The 20,044-nt window shown below is 40.1% G+C and overlaps 1 protein-coding gene across 3 annotated transcripts in view; it reads right to left on the bottom strand.

Annotated features, from left to right (window-relative positions):
* Positions 1-1,709: 1,709 nt before the first annotated feature.
* dlc1 (DLC1 Rho GTPase activating protein) overlaps positions 1,710-20,044 on the bottom strand; it is an 85,923-nt gene continuing 67,588 nt past the window's right edge. For all 3 annotated transcript variants that reach the window (XM_056771371.1, XM_056771380.1, XM_056771389.1), the window contains 13 exons: positions 17,467-17,538; positions 16,378-16,459; positions 15,385-15,448; positions 12,148-13,703; positions 11,429-11,608; positions 10,462-10,621; positions 9,106-9,313; positions 7,786-7,999; positions 7,325-7,439; positions 5,005-5,217; positions 4,378-4,595; positions 4,117-4,290; positions 1,710-3,350 (listed from right to left, as the gene is read on the bottom strand). In XM_056771371.1, the coding sequence (XP_056627349.1) occupies positions 3,254-3,350; positions 4,117-4,290; positions 4,378-4,595; positions 5,005-5,217; positions 7,325-7,439; positions 7,786-7,999; positions 9,106-9,313; positions 10,462-10,621; positions 11,429-11,608; positions 12,148-13,703; positions 15,385-15,448; positions 16,378-16,459; positions 17,467-17,538 (3,353 nt within the window). In that variant the 3' untranslated portion in view covers positions 1,710-3,253. The remainder of the gene's footprint in view (positions 3,351-4,116; positions 4,291-4,377; positions 4,596-5,004; positions 5,218-7,324; positions 7,440-7,785; positions 8,000-9,105; positions 9,314-10,461; positions 10,622-11,428; positions 11,609-12,147; positions 13,704-15,384; positions 15,449-16,377; positions 16,460-17,466; positions 17,539-20,044) is intronic.

The following is a 20,044-nucleotide window of genomic DNA, read 5'->3' as shown; positions in this document are numbered from 1 at the left end:
AAGTTTCTGATTTAATAGACATGGTTAAAACTGCTGAGGTTATCTTCAAGAGACTACATGTACTTGCAAATCCTTTTGGTCTGTCATTATGCTGCCACCGCGTGGACACTTGTAGTAATTTATGCCACAGCGTCCATCTGTAAACTGAACGCTTTCTTTAGTATTTTATCATGTAATTACTTAACGGTTTTTCAATGCATGGTTATAACCATGCTGATAAGCTGAAGCCACCCTAAACTAGGGTAGTTTTGTTCATCTTTTTATAAATACAAAGGAAATTAGTTGACCCTTAAAGAATGAGAAATGGCTGGATGGCGCTTTTTTTTTACATACATTTTATACCAAATAGTGAACCTTCCCTAAATTTGTTGAACCTCACTGATCACGAACTTTCCAGACTCCAGAGGGACTTAATTTAAATGATGTGCTGGAAGTTCATATATTAGCCGTTAGAGGGCAGTGCTCACCTACAAAAGGGAGAGAAATTCAATTACATCCTCCGTTTGATTATCCGCAGCGTCTTGTTCATGTCATAGCAAGTCTGTCTATATATATATATATACATTACATATATATATATATTTCGTTCTGTTTAATACAAAATTAGATATTTTGAAGAATTAGAAAACAAACAGATTGGGCACTATGGTAGTCAATGATGTCCCAGAACTGAAAATTGCTAATATTCTTCCATATCTTTCTCTGTGTTCACCAGAACAAATGCATTTATACAAGTAACTTGTAAAATGAAATAGCAGAATTTTCATTTTGGGTAAACTATCCCTTTAGGACAATTTACTGATCTTTTTCTATCCTATAAAAATATATTTATATTAACTTAAATCTATCTAAATTTCCCAGAGTCACTTCATAGTCATTTTGTTTGTTTGTTTTCAGAAACAATGTGCAAAAGTGCCAAACCATGTTGACCACAAATTTAGGAAACATTTAGGACGGTTTGTTGTCTTTTTCCCCTCTTACACATAAAGGCGTATCAGTTATCAATGTGGGAACTCTTCTCCAGTTCATTCTCAGAAGTGAGAGGGAAAACTCCGGAATGTTCTCCTCAGTTCTCTCTCATACTTCAATACTGACATTCCTCACACACGTATCTTATCTTTTCTGGCTTGTTATTTAGTTCCCAGAGAAGCTTTCCAACTGTATGTGTGTAGGCTACTTGTGCGGGTAAGTTTGTACATACTTGTTCATTGGTTTTTAATGAACATGCATACATTAGCATTTGTCATGGGTTCGAACCCCTGGAGACACTGGTGTTTTTAAAGTGTAGATTTCATCTCTATTAAGATTTACCTTGTTTCATTTTTTTAGTAAAAACTGCACTTTTGCGCAAATTTAAACACAAAGAATCTGTGTGAAAAACCTAATATTCCCATTTCATTAAAATTAGAAATAATAAATGGTGAAAAAAAACATTACAAAAAAGTAAATCATAGTTGTTTATCAGTGGATATTGTATACACTGTAAAACACTATATGATTTACTTTTTTGTACATTTTACTTCCACAATGTGTCCACTGTATTGGATAAACGCATCTTGAGTAAATGTAAACATTTAAAATGATTTTTACTAGCCTATTTAAAATGCCCATAAATAGGAAGAATATGTTTTTCATAAACAGGCACAAATTGATTGATCACGATTCTATAATCGAATAATGGTGAATAATAGTCAGTAAAACACAGAACAGAGATTCATGTTGTTTTAATACATTTAATAGTGCATTTTGACCAACGATTAATCTGTACAGAAATAATATTAATAAAAAAGATAAACAATTTTCTCATTTCTGTAACTTAGAGTGTAACATTTACAATAAAATAAGATACATACAAAACACGATATGAGTGATATAAATACAGAGAGGTTTAAATTAAACTCATTGTCATGCGTTAATTCTTGGTTTGGCAGCACAATATACACATATATTCTACACCGCCGTGTACAGGCACATAAGTAGTAGTAGTAAATCTAGCATGGACGTTGAACTCAGGACCGACGTCATGGAGCACGTACGCCATAATAGGAGTGCTGCGTTCTTCTGAACCATCGTGTCAGAATAAAACAACTGTCAGGAAACTGATTCCAGATCAGACTGTTGTGAGTCTCATTACGAAATGTTCTGTGTAAACCGAAGCACTCCTATTGTGAACCTGTTTAGGGTTATGAGTGTGAAAGCAAGCGTTATTACTCTGTTTTAGACTTTTACTTCATTTGTGATTAACACTGATAAACAAACAGACATTACATCTTCTCTCATACATTCTCTAAAAACCTCCGATCAGTTTGTTCTAAACTGCGCCTTCTGGCGGCCTCTCCTTTTTGTCAAACCTTGCTTAGCTTTTTTTCTTAGAACTTTCTCTTTTCTTAGGAAACAGGACGGATACATGGTTAGGATTTGACCAATTCCGGACTCTGAGTTCAGGAGAATTTGTCTGGTTGACCTGTATGGTGTCTTTTGTCTTTACTTTATTGTCACTCTATGCATTAAAGAATTGGTCCATTGTAAATTGGTCTCTGCTTTGGGTTTGTAGCAGTTGAAACCCTCAAAACTCCTTAATGTGCACAAGTTTTTTTCCTCTATCACAGACTTCCCATTGGTCTTTTCAAAGGTGTTCCAGCCACCACCGTCTCAGCTTGCCGTAGACAAACATCTGTTTCTACACCCATCTGTCCATTCGAACGAATGCAAACAAAATAAAAGCACCGTGTGCAGATTTGCAATCACAATTACGGCGCAAAATGCACATACACACAGAAACACTATATTGCAGCAGGGTGCCAGTGCATGGAATACGTCTCATTTGTCAATGATCACACATGCATCATAAATCATACATCCATAAACACACAATACGTCAGATAACATACGACATCATACACACTTATACATATATGGTAGCTTACGCAGTCATTCGAACACACATACATGTACTTGCTTCTCGGAAGCAATAGCACCTCCCATCTCGTGTAGTCACGCTATGACATCAAACATTGTGACTTCAGTGATGATGATGTCGCAGCAGCAGGCATGCCCATTTCCAACTTTTCAGTCTGAAAGCAAAACCTTTGACTTGTAGTTTGTAGGTTTAGGAACCGTTCCCATCTGCTTTTACATTTAAGGGCTCAGATGGTTGAGGGAGTTTAACAAGGGGAATCTTCGTGGTCTTTCTCTTTAAAAAAAGAGTTTCTTGATACGAGAAATGACACGTCAACACTCCGGGTGCGTGTGTTCATTTGTCCAAGCAGGTAAAAGAGTCTCGTATCCGCACCACCTCAGCAGCACACAAGTGACCATACAGCTTATTGTACCATTCAGGGCAGCGACCCCTAAAAAGCAGGAAAGAAATAGATTAGAAGGGATGTTATTTGTATTCAGATGTCATTTTTTATTTAATTGTTGTATTTAAGGGTGTGGCAATATGCCGGTATTGACAATAACCGTGATTGTGTTAATACTACACATATGATATCGTGAATACAGTTTCGAAAGAAATCCTCCGTCTGTGCACTCATATTGTGATTAATTAGTGAAAAAAGGAAAACAAAACATAATTATTAGCATTGTTTATTAATTTAAAACGTCAATATATTATAATATATATCGTAATATATAATTTGGGCAGGACATGATTCATTGGCAAAAAAAGGAAAAGAATATCAAATGAAATGTGAGTTTGTCTGCATTTGGATTATTGGCATTAGAATTATTTATATACATATTTATATACAGATATCACGATAATCTATGTCGTAATATATTATTTTGACCATGATTACCATAGAGTAAAAATCTATTATTGTGAACCTAATATAAACTACTAATTTTATTTGTTTTTATTATTAATTACACTTTACCAATTACTATATAATAATTAATTATTTTTTAATTCTTCAAAAAAGATAAATTAAGAAGAGTTTTAAGAAAAAATATTGTTGGCTATTTCTTAAAACATGAAAAAAAATAAGTAAATGAAATATTAACTAAAATTATTTATTCCAAATATTATTGGAAAATAAAAATTGCTAATTAAATTTCACAATAATAACTCAAGTACATCTGCAAATAAGCCTGAGATTCTAGTGCAGCTCTCACCTGCAGTCTGTTCTGGAAATATGTGTTATCCGGCTCTTACTAGAACCACAGGGTTCTATGTAATAGCGTGAGGTCAGGATGTTCGCGCGAATACCCAACATGGCTGCGTTTTCGTTATCCACCGACGTGCATACCAGTGCACACACACCCTTAGGCAAGTCTGTTGCCCATGACCTGAACCAAAACACACAAAAAATACTCTTAGTGTCCTGAATCTACTTTAAAACAAACTTTTTTGTAAACTCATGTGTTTGTATTCACCTGAGCACTACGTGGTCTCTAGGTGGATGAGGTGCCATGGAGTTCCTGACGTACTGGTAGACCTCCACGTTTTGCTCCAGTGTCTCAATGACCCTGCACTCCAGCAGGTCTTCGTCCCAACGTTCCTGCTCCCGCAGGATTCTTTGGAGAACATCTTCGGGCGATGCAGGCACGTCAACGCAGACTTTCCATTGCCGCAGAGAAGAACCGTCTTGGACCTACCACAAAAGAAGATGATCTTACAGTCACTGCATGTTCCAGCACAATAATCTCCAAACTTGGGCGAGATACTACTGTGATCAAAGACATTATTTTATTTTATTTTTATTTTAAGCATTGTCCAAATGCAAAGGGTGTGGATCTGAGAGAACTCTGAGATGAACACAAGTGTGTTAGCAGGCAAAAGAGCTGAAAAAACTGACATGGTTGGATGTAGGCCAAAGTAGGACTGGGAAAGACATACTGTATACCAATTTCACATAAAATAGAGGATGTGAAACGCAGGGAAGAGACACAACATTTCCCAAAGACTCACAAGCCAAATAAAAAATGAGCAAAGGAAGGAAGAGAAAAATGGGAGAAAATAGCAAATAGTGTTCAAGGGACTTGTATAAAATCTTTCCTTACCTTCTTATATGCAAGTTCAGCATTTTCAGGGGTCGAGCAGGTGTCGTAACCTTTAAACTTGTCCTTGCCTTCTTTCAGCAGGGCGTCCATACCGTCTCTGAGCAGATTTTTGTAATTACATGTGCCGCAGTTTTCCACGAGTACCTCCATTCGCATGGGACTCAGGCCTTGCTCCATGTAAGAGTTCCGACAGCGTGACATCTCCTCTGGGATCTGAAAGAGAAAATCATACATGTCAGCTAATCCAGAGCAGTTCAAACTGGTTAGTCCTGAATTGATGTCTACAAAATTTAAAGGTGGTCTTCCTGGTCTTCCTGGTCAAGCGAGTCAAGCCAGAACACAACAAGCTAGTGTCTTCAGCAATACAAATTCCTTCAAAGACAAACTGCTACTAAACTGCCTTTCATAAAATGTATAGAAATAAATTAACATCATCAAATTAGCATAAATAAGCGTAACTTCCCCACCTGGAGCAGCCAGCAAGTAGGGAACCACGTTAGCTCAAAATTACACGCAAGACAAATCACGGGTATATGAACACTTATAAAAGCTTACTAACTACATACAATGATACATCTGCATCATGGGTAATAATTCTATTAAGTAGGACAAATAGTTAAACTGCTCTCGGTGTACATACCAGTTGAATTAATATCAAGGGAAGTGACAAGAATGATTCATTCTGAACTGGAAATGGCGCATCCTGTTTGTGTCCATGTGTGTCCAGCTTTTGATTCACTGTCAATGTTTCAGTGTATTTCCCGTCTGGCAATGTTTATCATGACACGGTGCATGTATTTTTCCAGCGGCAGTCCAGATAATTTTGTTATCTATGTTCGGTAAAAGGATTAGACCGATGGGTACAGCAGGACCAGACCTTCACATCTGTGTCCTCTGCTACAAGATACTATCTTTCCATTCCACATTCACTCTATAAATAGCCAATTAAGGAGAAAGTAATTTGATTGAGATATTTTCTTACGGGAATTGATTTACATAATAATTTAAATTGAATAATGGAGTTATTATCATGGTCTGCTCTGGGAAAATGATGTCAGAGGCATGTGATGTAACAACGAGCATAAGATCAGAACAATGCTGCTTTGTCGACCTATATATAGGGGTCAGTTTCGCAGGTCTTTAAACTTCTGGCGGTGACTTTCATTATTTACTTGGAATTGTGTGTGTACACCACTGTAAAAACAGTTTTACTTGCTACAAACTTGCGGCTAATGTATCGAAATGTTGTGGCCAATATTTGCTACCAACTTGTTATAAATTTCATTGAGGCCATGTTTGCACGAAAAGAAGAGTCTGTTTGTGTAAGGTCATGGATTTATATGTGGTAACCAACACAAGGTCTTTACTGTATGCATAGACAAGGTCAACACTGTCTGTAATCGAGGTTAAAGTGTTCCTGGCAAGCTCAAACTTCACCATGTCATGCAATACGTGGACACTTTATGCGTGATTTCAAGAGTAACTAGCAGAGATTGTGCAGCAACAAACAGCATTAAATTACAAAATAAAAAATTGTGCTGTCAAATTGATTGATTACAAAATAAATGTTTATTTTTATAAATGTATGTGGCGTGTATATTTATATGTATATGTGTATCTGAAAAGTTAATTTGCAAAAACATACAAAATATTTTTTAATGTGCATTCCAAGGACTATCAATATAACGGCAGCTGGGCTGTTTCAATAAAGTAACATAAAATAAACAATATAAATGCAATGAACTCTGTATATATAACAAATATTTACACATATATATATAAACGTATTATTAAATTAAATTAAATTTGCATTATGTATAAAAATATATCACTCATATTTTGTATAAATACACAACATAATTTTTTATAAAAAATAATAATATTTGGAATTAATTCATCACGATTAATCGATTTTACAGCACTAAAAAAGGCAAGCTTTCATAGTATCTATGTAACCACAGGCCATTTAAATAAAAGTGGTTCCAAGAAGCTTTGTGAAAGATCAAATTATTTGTTTTTTTTATCATTTTGTGATACGGCGTAACCTTTGTCTACATGCTCTATGTTCGCGATAAACGTACGTGCATGTGTGCGTTCATCCATCCATCTACCTGACTGGAGAGCACATGCTCTCCTGGATACAAAGAGAGACATCTGGTGTGCAGTGATAAGACCACAGTCTTAAACTGTTATTGTCACACTTTTGATGTGCGTGAGAGATGAATGTTATGTTTCTTTTTAAACAAAAGTAAAATGTTTGCTTTGTAATTAAATACGTTAAGTCGAACGTTAAAATGAAAACATGCCACGATCTGCTTACCAGGAAGAGCTTTCTGCACTCCTGAATCATGTGGGCTAAACCATGCGTTGCCGCCAGGTTCTCATTCAGGTCCTTTTGGTCAGGTTTCCCAAGGGCGTTTTTTCTGTTCATGACCCTGCGATAAGGAAAAACAAACAAGGGATAAATAAATGCAGAATTGATGTCTAACACACAAATGCTTATCTCATCCTAACGTAATGGCTAAATTAAAGGTACTTTTTCAAATACGGCTGGCATTCAAAGCCTTATGTAAGTCAGTTCTCTATTCTTTCATTCATTACCCGTCCCTTTGGCTTTCCTGTTTTGATAGCGCTGTTATTCAACCAAGTTCAAGAGCGAATAATTGCGCGGTATTAGGATCTGAAGTAGCCGCGTACCAAATACGATAGCACCTCAAGCGATGTGCAATTAAAGAGATGAGAGGATCCACGTGAAGAGTGTTAACAGACGTGCACACACACCTGGGCGAGGAGCTTTCTCTCCGTAGCGTATTGAGATGGAAAAGAGAGGGGGCCAAACACACAGCCAGGTTGGTGCAGGTCATCTGGTTCTCGTCCACGTTGGCCGTCACATCGCTCAGGAAGCACAGCAAGGTCTGCAGGGCCTCGCGGTTCTCATCGGGTAACAGCAACACCGCGGCTCTCACCGCCTGTAGACGCTGTTCTTTGGGAACATCTGCAAGCGACAAAAGAGGTTTCATTGGTTTATTTCGAATCCTGTGTGTATGGATCCTCATGAAAAACATTGTATACAGATGTAGTGCGATGATGTTTGGAGTTCTATATGATAAACACACCCCATGTAATTCACTTGCAATCGTCTAAGTCTGTTGTCAGACGCTCGTGACTAAGGACAGAGACGCTTTTAAACAGCGAAAACACATGCAGTTTTGTGTGTCAATGCTCAGTGTGTTATCTTCGCCCTTGGGAATGAAAGCCTCTGTCTAAACACAAACACACACAAAACAGGCACACACAGACCCTTGGTTGTCTGTGTGGAATGCTAAGACCTCCGCTGTGGTTGTGGTCAGCTTCAGTGATTGGGAGAACATACTTGTTTTCCTCTTATTTTGGTTCTGGTAACAGACTGTTTTAGTCAGGCAATATGTTTCTGAGAGATGGGGGTTACAACACGGCTCTAAGAGAGCGAAAGAAAATCCTGTGTTCACTTCAAATCTCATTTGGCCTGTTCAGTTAATAATAACAATATTTTGTAATGTTTTGTAATAATATGACATCATGATTTATCATCATGAATAGCTGTGAATAACATTACAAAACGCAGATGACTACAAAACCGATTTTCCGTGTTCCTCCACAAGACAAAATCTCAGTACCTCCAAACCGTAAATGTATTTATTTTCGAATTAATTTATGAATCGTGTGACAAAGTGTTTGGAGTTGAGATTCAGGTATTTTATTGAAGTTACATACCCAATACAACGTGTGTTAAGTAATAGCTGTGTTAAGTAATAGCCTTGGTTCTGTAACTACACACTTCCTTCTGATAGTGATTTATTGGTGCCGATGCATCAGTTGACAGCTATTTCCTGAAATAAATTAGTTTAGACTTTTTATCCTTCAGAATGATTCACTCGTTCAAGAATAAGCATCCGCAGCTATTTGTGTCTTGCCCTTCGGGAAACGCTTTGTTCTTTACACGTGAGATATAAATGTCTAGCACAGAATGTTTTTTTGTGAACATTTTGTAAAGCTGTGTGTGCTCTTTTGATCTTCGATGTGGCAAAATACATTGAAAGTTAATTGTTTGCATGATCTTACATTGATATATCTGCAGGAAGGTGTCGGACAGTTTGCTGGTAAGCAGGGGCTCCGGAAGGTCTCGGAAGTACTGCTTTAGCATATCTGCCACATCGTAAGCCGACTGGCCCTCGTAGTTGACTCCGCCTCCATTAGTGCCGCATGATTCGTTCATCTGGCGGAGGGCTTGGATGCGGGATTTTACTCCTGACTTTCGGAAAAGCCCCACCTGTAGAGAACCATGGTCAGACACTTATGTATGAGAAACAAAATCACTTAGAACTGTTACACGCAACTGTGTCGAAGTCAAACGTCAAACAATCCACTTCCATTCTCTAGTTCATTTCATGTTTTGTGTTAAGTTAATTATTTCTTGCACTCTCTCTTTTTCAAACTGACAGCCAAATAGATGAATCGGTTATTTGGCCATGAGATTTCCAAACACGCAACAAGAAATCTAAAAGGATTTTCTTTTAAAAAACATCAAATGACTTCTTACATAACCTAGTCATGAAAGCAACATGTTTAATATTATAAATATTGTGTCATTTGTCATGTAGTGTTTTTTCCATCTGACACCAGCGAGAGAAAGAGGTTTGTCTATAGTCCATAGATCACTTGCTCTCTCATAAACACTCTTGGAATGGAATGTCAGCAATGTGGGTAAGCGGTAATGTGTAACTAGTTGATACTCCAAACCAGGAATGACATGCAGGTTTCTTTTTAGGTCATTTCGCTCCACATAGACTTGAACATATATGACTGTCTTAGAGTGTTAGACTCAGGTATGTGTGCGACACTAAAACAACAGATGTCCCGTGCTTGAATTTGGGTCCTGTTACATATAATGACACAACAGGGAACGTGCAACTAAACAGCTGTTCAAATAGGGATCATTTACTTAGGTTATGACCTTGCAGTTATTTATCTCCCTTGACGGAACAGCTTTTAACAAATAAATAACCAGACAGTTTTTGTATTTATATAGACTGACTATATCACAAAGCCTATTTAAAGTTATGGTTAAAAAATAAAACAATGATATTATTTTTACTCACCCCCATGTCATTCTAAACCGGCATGACTTTCTTTGTTTAGCAGAACATAAAATACGATGTTTTGAAGAACGTTTGTCACCAATCAACACTGGTCCCCCATGACTTCCATTTTACAGACACAAAACCACTATAACATTCCTCAATATATCTTCTTTTGTGTACAGGTTTTGAACGACATGAGGGTGAACAAATAATGACATAATTAGTATTTTTAATTGTACTATCCCTTTAATTTCAGTACGTTACGGCATGTTTCTTTAAGCACTGCTTGGACAAGCATGCACTTGTATGGTTTTAGTGCATGTTTGTCATCTCTCACCTGGTCGAGGCACTGGCTCCGTAGGTAACGCATGGCTTGCTGGATACTCTGGGGCAGGGGCTGTCCGCTCCTCTGAACTATCACCTGCAGGGGAACTCCAAACACATTTCTGTCCTTGTAGTCTCGAGCCTTGATCCGCTTCATGAATTTAGGAACAGCCCTGTCAGGCACACAAGTATGTTTATTTAATTCTTGCAAAATAAGACCAAACGCACTCGTTCCACTAAAAACTAAGTCTTTCGAAGGAAACCACTTAATAACCCAAATAAATTAAAAAGACAGCTATAATTATTTCAGACATATCTATAGAGCGTGCTGTTTAATATGACATGTTTATATAGGCACAAATTTGGCACATATGAGCGCCGTGTGTCGACAGGATGCTGCAAGTGTATGAGTGTGCAGGTCATTGTGTATTTAAGGGGAAACCTCTAGAAGCTGAGGGGCCACTTCAAGCTGTTTCCCGCTTTAAAGGCTGAAGGATAAACATAAAGACAGCAGACAATAGCTCTGAGCAAAGGGAGAAAATGGAATGAGCACACATCTGTGCACATCCGTGCTGCCGGGTGTTTGTCTTTCCGACTGCCGTTGTGTGTGTGTGTGTGTCAAGGATGCCAAATAGTAGGCTTGTCAGTATCAGGATTTGTGGTTTCATAATCGCACATCTAAAAATCTCTCAGCTGTATGTGGACATGTGCAGATGTTTGTGGGGGGTGTATAACAGGAACAAGTCAATCACAGGACTGCATGGTACACAACAGCTCTTTGTTGTGGAGGTCTGACATAACCAGTTCCCAAAAGAGGTAAATGGTTAAAAAAGGTGCCACAGGAAAATGAGGGAAGTTCATAACCTGTGAGGTCTGTGTATTTACATTGCATGGACCCTGGAGCTTAGGTGAGGGATGAAGATAAGCTAGAAAGCAAACAGACAGGAAGACAGGCAGAAAGTGTGTTTGTGTGTCCTCACCAGCTAAAGCCGTGTTTGTTGGTGGGTGTGTGTCTTTCCAGCAGAGCGGTGAGTTTAAGCAGGCTGTATTTCTGTAGAAGGTTCATCTGCAGAACCGACTGACATCCAACTTGTAACACCGTTGACGACAGACTTGGCCTGTGGGAGCTCTGGAAACTTGGCCAGCGCAGCTTCTGAGGTCTGTAACGTACGCATTCGTAAAAACATAACACATTTTAGATAAACACACTTATAGCTGATTTAATAAAGGAATCACAAAATGTTCTTGGAAGATTGTGGACTCCAGTGCACGTATTTTAAATGTGAACCACCCATGCGCATTACAACCATGAAAAAAAAATATTCACAAGCACAAAGTACACTCAGTAGCTTGTAAAAAGCACCTACACAGCATGAATCTGACTTGAACACGAACTTCGGGAACAGTTAGTGATAACAAGGATTTATAAACAAGGTCTCTATCAACAGGTGGGTGATCTTGGAATTCCTGCGGTAAATTCCAAAAGGATTCCATATCTTACAAGTATCCCTTGTTATATAAGGAGAGCCGTTCTGACATGCTCTCTTTTCCTCCCTTCCTGCATACTAATTCATTGTTTCATTGGCATGATCGTTTTCCATAGAGTACTGCCAAGGTTTAAAATCACTACAGAAGTGTATTAGCAAAACCGCTAATAACAAAGCATATTTTTGAGAGCTACTCAATGTGTGAGTTTTACCTGTTGGTTCGTGTAAGTGATGCTCCCACACCAGAGTCACATCTCTCTCGCACGCTGAGCGTCTCATCCCTTTCCGTTAGTGGATTTCCAGTGCTATCTTGATCGCTGCAGTTCTCTGTCTCTTCCAAGCGGTTCTGCAGTGGGGACGATGGACAAGGAGATGCAGAATCGAGGGCCGAATCTGAATCCCCTTCTTCTTCCTCTTCGTCTTCCTCCCCAGTTCCCGTTTCTGACCAGGCATTTACCAATTGCTGGAGGCCGCCGACCCGTTCCAGCACATCCTCCAGTTTTGGTTCTACCTCATCCTCCTCATCTACCACTTCTGAGAAAGGAACATTGTCATAGATGCTCAATCGACTGTCTAGTGAGGCAGCAGAGCCCCTCCGGGGTGGACGGCGGCTTACATTGTCGCCACTAGGATAGCTTGCCCCATCTGCAAGTGCTTTAGGAAAAGTGCCAGGCTTGTGGCCTTCAGGCAAATAGAAAAAGATAACACCTCCTTCCTCTTCTCTACTGTCCACTTCATCCATTCGCCTATTATCCAACCTCTGGTGGTTGCGTCTATTATGCTCCGTGGTTGTGCTGGTTTCCATTCTCAAACTCTGGTGGTTCCGTTTCTCTTCCTGGTCTCCCGAAGGTTGCAAGACGACAAAATTAAATGGGTCAAAGCCTTCTAGGTACATCCCGCCTCTTTTTGTAGACCCAGCTGCCGTGCTATGACTACGTGCTCTTGAGACCGGACTGGGTGTACTTACTGCACTCCCGCTGCTGGCCTCCGATTGGCTACTCCCTGTGCTCCCGCTACTTGTCTGTGTTGAATAGGAGATGCTTCTGGTGCGGTTCGCATTGCAATCTAGAGTTGCGATGTCTACGCAGTTGAGGTGCCGCAATTTCTCTTCGTCAAGACCTTCCTTAATCACCGGCCCACTAATCTCTAGCTTTCCCTGCACAGCCGCACCCTTCTTCTTGCGTTTGGATGACGCATTACTGCTGGTGCGTAGCCGCAAGCTTTCCATGCGCTTTATGAAGCTTTTTGCTCTGGAGCGTGTGCTTTTTTCAGCACCAGTACTTTTCGAGCTGGGTTTTACCTCAAACGCAAAGGTACCACGATCCAGTGGAGATGGGAGCCCATCAGATATTGAGTCTTCATTGGCACCTGACGTTCCAGAGGAACATACGCTAGCAACTGAGCTCGCCCTTGTTGTGGTGGCTGTGTTAGCATTAGAGATGGTCGTAGCAGGGCTGGACGGTACAGTGGTACTCAGGGATCCTCCTTGATCTCCACTACCAGCACTGTGCAGAGAGCCCACATCTGGCTGTTCACTAAGATCTGTCAAGACGCTCTCAGAGCTGGCATTAACTCCCTCTTTTAGAAGGGGTCCTCTGGCAAAACGTTCATCTTGGGATCGAAAGGTAGCGAAGGAGACAGTTTCTCCAGCTGGAGGAGAGAACACGTCCAAGTCCAGCTGGTCAAGGCGAGACCAGCGTTTGCTGTCCCGCTGGAAAGTCCAGCGGCCGCTTATGGCACACGGCTCATCCTCATCAGAATCCTCACTCTGGAATAAAAGGGAGAACAGGACCTTTAAGATCGAAACTTTAAGAGCAGTGTAGCAAACTAATGAGTCGTTAGTTACAAATCTTCTAAAGTTTTAGTATTATCTATCATTAAAGTAACACTGCAAGGAATCATTTCACCCACTTTGTTCACCCTTGGCACTCATGGGCTTCATAAGGTCATATGTCATATGTAAGAGACCAGAGTCCATTCAGAGAAAAAAGCTGTTATTGTGGTTGGCTTATCCATGTCACAACATAGTCACATGTCCACCATTCCCCCTCTCCACTTTACTCGGGTTAATCTATATCCTCCTACAGGGTGGTAGGGATGGAAAGAAGGGGATGGTGGACAAAAAATTTCCAGGCCAGCTCTCAGGGTTCCCACCCCAGCCGGAAAGGGCAGGTCTGGTCCCATCCCCCATCAATGCAATCATCTTAAGGAAACCTGAAGAACCATGTGATGGGACTGCTGGACAAAGGGCTTACAAAGAAGGGGAAAATATTTGAGCGAGACATGTCTGTGCTGCAATGGTAGATCTTCATCATCAAATGCAGCTTTAGATTTTTCAGCCACTTTTAAATTGGTCTTAAAACCAATGTCATTTTTCTAGAGTGACTAGGGAGTCGTTTAAAGATTCTGAGAAAGGTTTGACAATATTACACCCCTAATTAAATTGTGTGGTGATTTTAGTACAAGAGACTTGAGTCCCAAAGCCCTAACTAATCAGCGAAAGCAAAACTAGTTGGCCGGTTAACAGGGGGTCGCGGGATCCAGAGGTGTTTCTTTCACGGTTCATAATAATGGAGGCGACGAAAGTCCATAAAACTGGGGTTGGTATTTTATAGCCCCTAAGGGCAAGCCTTTGATCATAGAGAACGCAGACCTTGGGTTTAACGTTTCTTCACTACCACCCCATAACACTTATTTAACAACACTAATATGGGTGCAAATATGAATTCATAAGGACTATTTTAATGTTTTATTTTTTAAAACAGGACGAACCCTACAAGGGCCACCTAAACAGATCAATGCATTCCAGGCAAGGATAGTGCTTGTGCGTCTCAAAAGGGCAGCTCACTTCCTCCAGTCATCTCGTGACCTCTACCTTTTGACTCCGTCAACATAAGATGACACCGAAGGGTCATCTGCTTTCTTAGAAGGATGCACACTTGACAAGGCTGCCATTGTTTGGGCTTTTAAGTTTTGAGGGCAGAAAAAGCCAAAGTTAGACATGACAGTTATCTTCCTAAGCTCTTTGCGGTGATTAAATAGTTGGGTTGTTTGTTGTTGCATGTACTTTTCAGTCACGGCTAAAGGGCAGTCTATACACACTCATTCTGAAACCACACTGACAGGGACCAATAACCGAGCTGCGTAGTGTGCATTCTCTTCCTTTTATGGTATGAGGGGGGGTTTTAGGAAGTGCATTGTGAGAAAAAGATGACAAACAGGAGGGAAAGATAGCAGGAGGAGGACAGAAGTTACCGAAAGCCCATCATTTGGAGCTAATCCGCTATGCCCTCGGGCCCTTGAAAATGATAAGAAACCAGACCTTCCTTCTAATTATCCTACACGAAAAGCAAAGGCGGTACACATATTTAGGATGAGAGAGTGCGTAGAATAAAAGTCAAAGCTGAAGAAGGAAACCAAGAGAAAGGGATATTTGACAGGACACTTACCCTCTTTCTTTGAGGAGTGATCTCTAATCTCATAAGAGCGCACTTGTTGAGGGTGTTAAGTCTTCTGCAATACACACAAGCAAAATGGTGAGCGAAACATTGACAATCATCTTTAAGCAGGCACATTGAAAAGAACCATGGGGCCGCAAACAAAGCCTAAATCCAGTCATTAGCCTACAACAGAGTCAAAACACTGGACAGAGACAAAAAGAAGAGGGGGGCAAAGATGAGCTAAGCAAAGAGATAGAGGTTAAGATAGATGGTGAGAGACAGAGATGGGAAAAAAAAGAGGAGGATGAGAAGTGGGTGCCGAGTCCAATAATGAGCTGCTGAGGGATAAACTTCAGATTAAAGGGGAGGACAGACAGAGAATTAAAAAAGAAAGAAAGTAAAAGGGAGGTCGAAATTTGGAGTGGCGACAACAATGCAACAACAGAGACAGAAAGCTTATCCCAGAAGCCACCTGGTCGGTGTCATGTGACCCCGAGTTGAGGGGGAATGTGTTTTTTGTCTGCATCCGGGGGGCTGGCACCATAAAATGGCCTCCAGATGTCTGTGAGCTCCAGCTGGGATCTGATGGATCTTTCTCAATGTAAGAATTCTAAATCTTTTTTTATAATTTCTTTTTATAGTTTTATTTAGCTCCTTCAGAGCTGGAACCTCAATATTAAATGTTGTGTAAGAGTCTGCGATGTGAAAGGCAAAGAGAAGGATGCTGAAAAGACATGTAATCATGAAAATCATGCAAATTATCTGAGAAAATGAGGGGAAATAGGAAGATGGAATTAATTATTGAGACAAGCAAAAATTGGATTACAGAGATGATCTCCATTTAAGATTGGTATATTTAGCTATAGTTTAAGATAATGAAGCTAAATTTGACAAGCGTTCATTATGGTGATCAAAGTCCTCAAAAGTGTCTCAAAGATAAACTATTCATAATTATTTTTATTTGTATTTCCCCAATTAAATATATAGCTGTGTTTGTCTCACCTGCACAAAGCCTCTATGGCATCCTGATCCAGAAAGTCATGATCTCTAGTCACAGAAGAGATCTCAATAGGGAACTGACCATCTAAGAAGGAGAAACATAGACAAAAAAGAACAGAACTCATTTTTTGTAAAAATAATAATGGAGACCCAATAAACATGTTGGAGTAAATACATCTCTTTGTGCAGTTGTGTATTTAAGGGAGGCAGATGAGATGCATGTCTGTCCTATATCATACACACACAACCCTCCTCCAGTGTTGAAAAGGAAGAGGAAGTACATCTTAGCCGTCCAAACAAACACAGCTGCAATACTGCAAAGCTCACCAGTGGGAGGTGCGTATGTGTCGGAAGGGGGTGCTGGAATCACAATAGGCACTTGGCAACCCTCAGAGAGCACAGACTGTATTTATTAACTCAGTCTTTAATAACTCACAAACTTGTTTATTTCTTTGTGGGAAACACGTCTTTCTACAACTTTTCAGGCCCAGTCGACTTTTTAAGTTGTGTATGTGAGTCTGTGCGTGAGAAAGCGATAACAGAAGAGATTTTTATTAGTTTGTCGAACTGTACTCACTGTCTCTTATCTGTAGTGGGGCAATCATGACCGCTGGATAACACAATACTGATTCCCGAACAACACACCTCAAACAGGCAGGTGATGTGACAATGGCAGTTTAAGTCGGTTAAAAGTGTTGGGTGTGTTAAAATTTGCTCCTGTACTTTGTGTATGAGCTTTACGTGACACATGGGCAGGTGTTATTAATGATATAAACTGATGACTTCCCCCACTTAAACACACATTTAATTTTGTGTTAAAATTTGTCACTGTTCCTTAAGTGGAACAATTCATTTTACTTGAAAAATGCATCCAATGTATTAACAATAAAAATTATGTAGGAACAGTAATTGATCTAAAATAACTGTCTAAATTTTTTTAGATTATTTTTTTTGGTCAGTAAGGACCGTATCCCGATATATGTGTAAATTGTATATGTATAAATATGTATATATAGCATACATATTGTTGCAGTTAACAGGTTAAAGATAAAAGTTTGTGTGCTGGTTAATAGAAGGAGCTGAGTGCATTACCTTCATAAAGCTGAGCATATTGTGGAAAACCTGCAGCCCTCAGCCACGTACACGCCTCCTTCGCTTCAATTTCTGCAAGACACAGAAAGACAGGGATTTACATTTAAAACAGCATTTCATGTAGTGCTTGTTGTCAACATAGTGAATGAAGCGTAATAAAAAAATATGGACTAACAATTTTCGTATTGAAAGCCTTCTCTTTCAAATGAAAGACGAATCAATCCCCCCCCCAAAAAAACATTTTCCTTCTAAAAGTTGGTCAGCTTGTCTTTTTTATCTGCCACTATGGTGTTAAGTTTGAGGCAGCAGTGCTAAGTGGCCATCCACAGTGTCCCGAGCTGTCGTTGGACTGGTGAAGAGCCACCACATCCCTCTCCATTAGCTGTGAACGACAGTTTAGATGCCACATGCCAAATGGCAAACACCATTCGAGGGATATTGGCTCTTTCTGGAGACCACATTCACACAGTGAGCTGTCCCAATTGGAAGTTGAACTGTAATTTTGTCACCAAAGACGTGTTTGTGTAACACTTCATCTGTTTAAGTACCTGCCAAAATTTGAGGTATGAAGTCTTGTGTTTTAGATCTCCAACATTCAAGTTAATGTACCAATCAAGAGGTTTAGGTGTTTATTGGACTCTGTGATGGTGAATATCCAGATAAGAATCTTCCGGCAAACGTATAGATTGTTGTGGTGAACTCAAGCAGGCATGTCGCAGGAACTAGCGAGTTACTGTGATCGCGATCTCTCCTGATAGCCACAGTGCCTTGAGCAAGGCCCTTAATCTCAGGTTGCTCCGAGGGGAATGATGCTAAATTGCTTTGGTGTAAATATCAAATCCCTTGGCTCCGTGCTTCAAGGCCCCTACTAGCATCCGCTATAGGTCAGACACAGCCGATGCTGTTGCTCCACTGGCACCACTGTAGTCTATCACAACTACAATCTAGTACGCAATTACAGCGCACAATAGGAGGGACCTCTCGCTTTTCTCTGCGGCTAAACGTCCAGACTCCTAAAATCCCAATTATTCTAATTCCATGACAGCAGGGATGTTGTGAAAGACCACCTCAGATAACTTCATTGTCAACTCAAAAGAACGAAAGAGAAATAGCCGTCTCAAACATTAGGAAGGGGATTAGGAGGTGCCGAGGAAAGGAGAGGCGAGAAAGACGTGTGTTATGAGACTTTGCCCAGAGGACAGGACACGGATTCCGACTCAACAGGCGGGGATACGTGACTCCCCACTCGAATGAGTGTGAGAGTGACGGCGCGCTTGACAAAAACAAAGGCACGCGATAAGGGAGGTCCTCTGCTGGTGGAGAGAGAAAAAGCAGGCGATGGAAGAGTAATTGCAGGAGAGGGAGGATTTCAAAACATGCTTTGACAGCAAGAGCGGGAATGCAAAAATATGCAACAACAATCGCGTATGCATGGCAAACCCATCGAGCAATGTGTTAGCAATGCAGAGGTCATGGGTTCCATCCCACGGAACACACATCATTATAAAAATGCATGAAAAAGCATCTGTGTAAATGTAAAAATTCATCTGACTGGATTCCCCCGACGGACAGAACTTTGCACGAAAGCGCTTTCCTAGAGTTCGTGAACTTTGAAGAATGTGCTACACTTAAAATAATGACACGCTTTTTTTGGAATGGTCTGTAATGAGCGCTGTGGCTTCCTGTGTGTGTGCGTGTGTTTGTGTGTGTGTGTTTGCGGTGGCTTGGCACCACTGAGGACCATGCAGCTAGACGACAGACCGCATTTAAATGTAAATGATAAACACACACATAAACACACACAGGCTCCACGGCTGTCTCAAAGACTGGCGTTTCATTCATCGGCAAGTTGTCCCCCCACCTGGTAACAATGGGCTGCTATCACACAGGTGCCCACCAACAGTAAATACGCTCAAGGCTGTCTGAGTAGAAAATTCAAATCACTCCATCATTCGGATATGTAGGCACAAAGACAACATGTGGGTACACAGACGCATCTCTGTCATGTCTCAGGAGACCTCAAGGAATCTCAGTTCAGTATCAGAGGTTTCCATGGTTACAGTGCTGGTTTAGCTGATGGACCACAATGGGTTTATTGTTCACCAGCAAAATATGTATTTTGGGTGAATCAGGCTGACCTAATAAGCACTAATATATATTTTTCCACTATTTGGTGAGTTCTTACAAAAGTGCTTGGTGGCACATCCTAGCACATCGGGTCACATTATTCATCACATCACTGAAAACTCAAATCGCAGAATTTATCTAATTCTGATCTCCATTAAATCTCATTTCATGCTTAAAAAAATTATATATTAGATATCTCATTTGTGACTTCTTTCCTATAGTTAGTTGCTTACAACTCACTACAGAAATCAACCATCGCACCAATACACAAACACACTTAAACAATCTTGTTACAAATATAAGTTAATATAAATGCATTTGTTTTGTAAATTCCATCTAATACACACAGCTGGATATCACGCATATGAGTGTTGACACTTTACAACAGCAAGCCATCACATCTCCTCCTGAAGCACACACCTCCGTGCTCAATGTTCGATTTTGACTCATA

The sequence above is a fragment of the Triplophysa dalaica genome, chromosome 2, assembly GCF_015846415.1.
Source record: "Triplophysa dalaica isolate WHDGS20190420 chromosome 2, ASM1584641v1, whole genome shotgun sequence".
Lineage (NCBI taxonomy): Eukaryota > Metazoa > Chordata > Actinopteri > Cypriniformes > Nemacheilidae > Triplophysa > Triplophysa dalaica.
The sequence above is the reverse complement of the archived record's forward strand: the minus strand, read 5'-3'. Positions and strand labels throughout refer to the sequence as shown.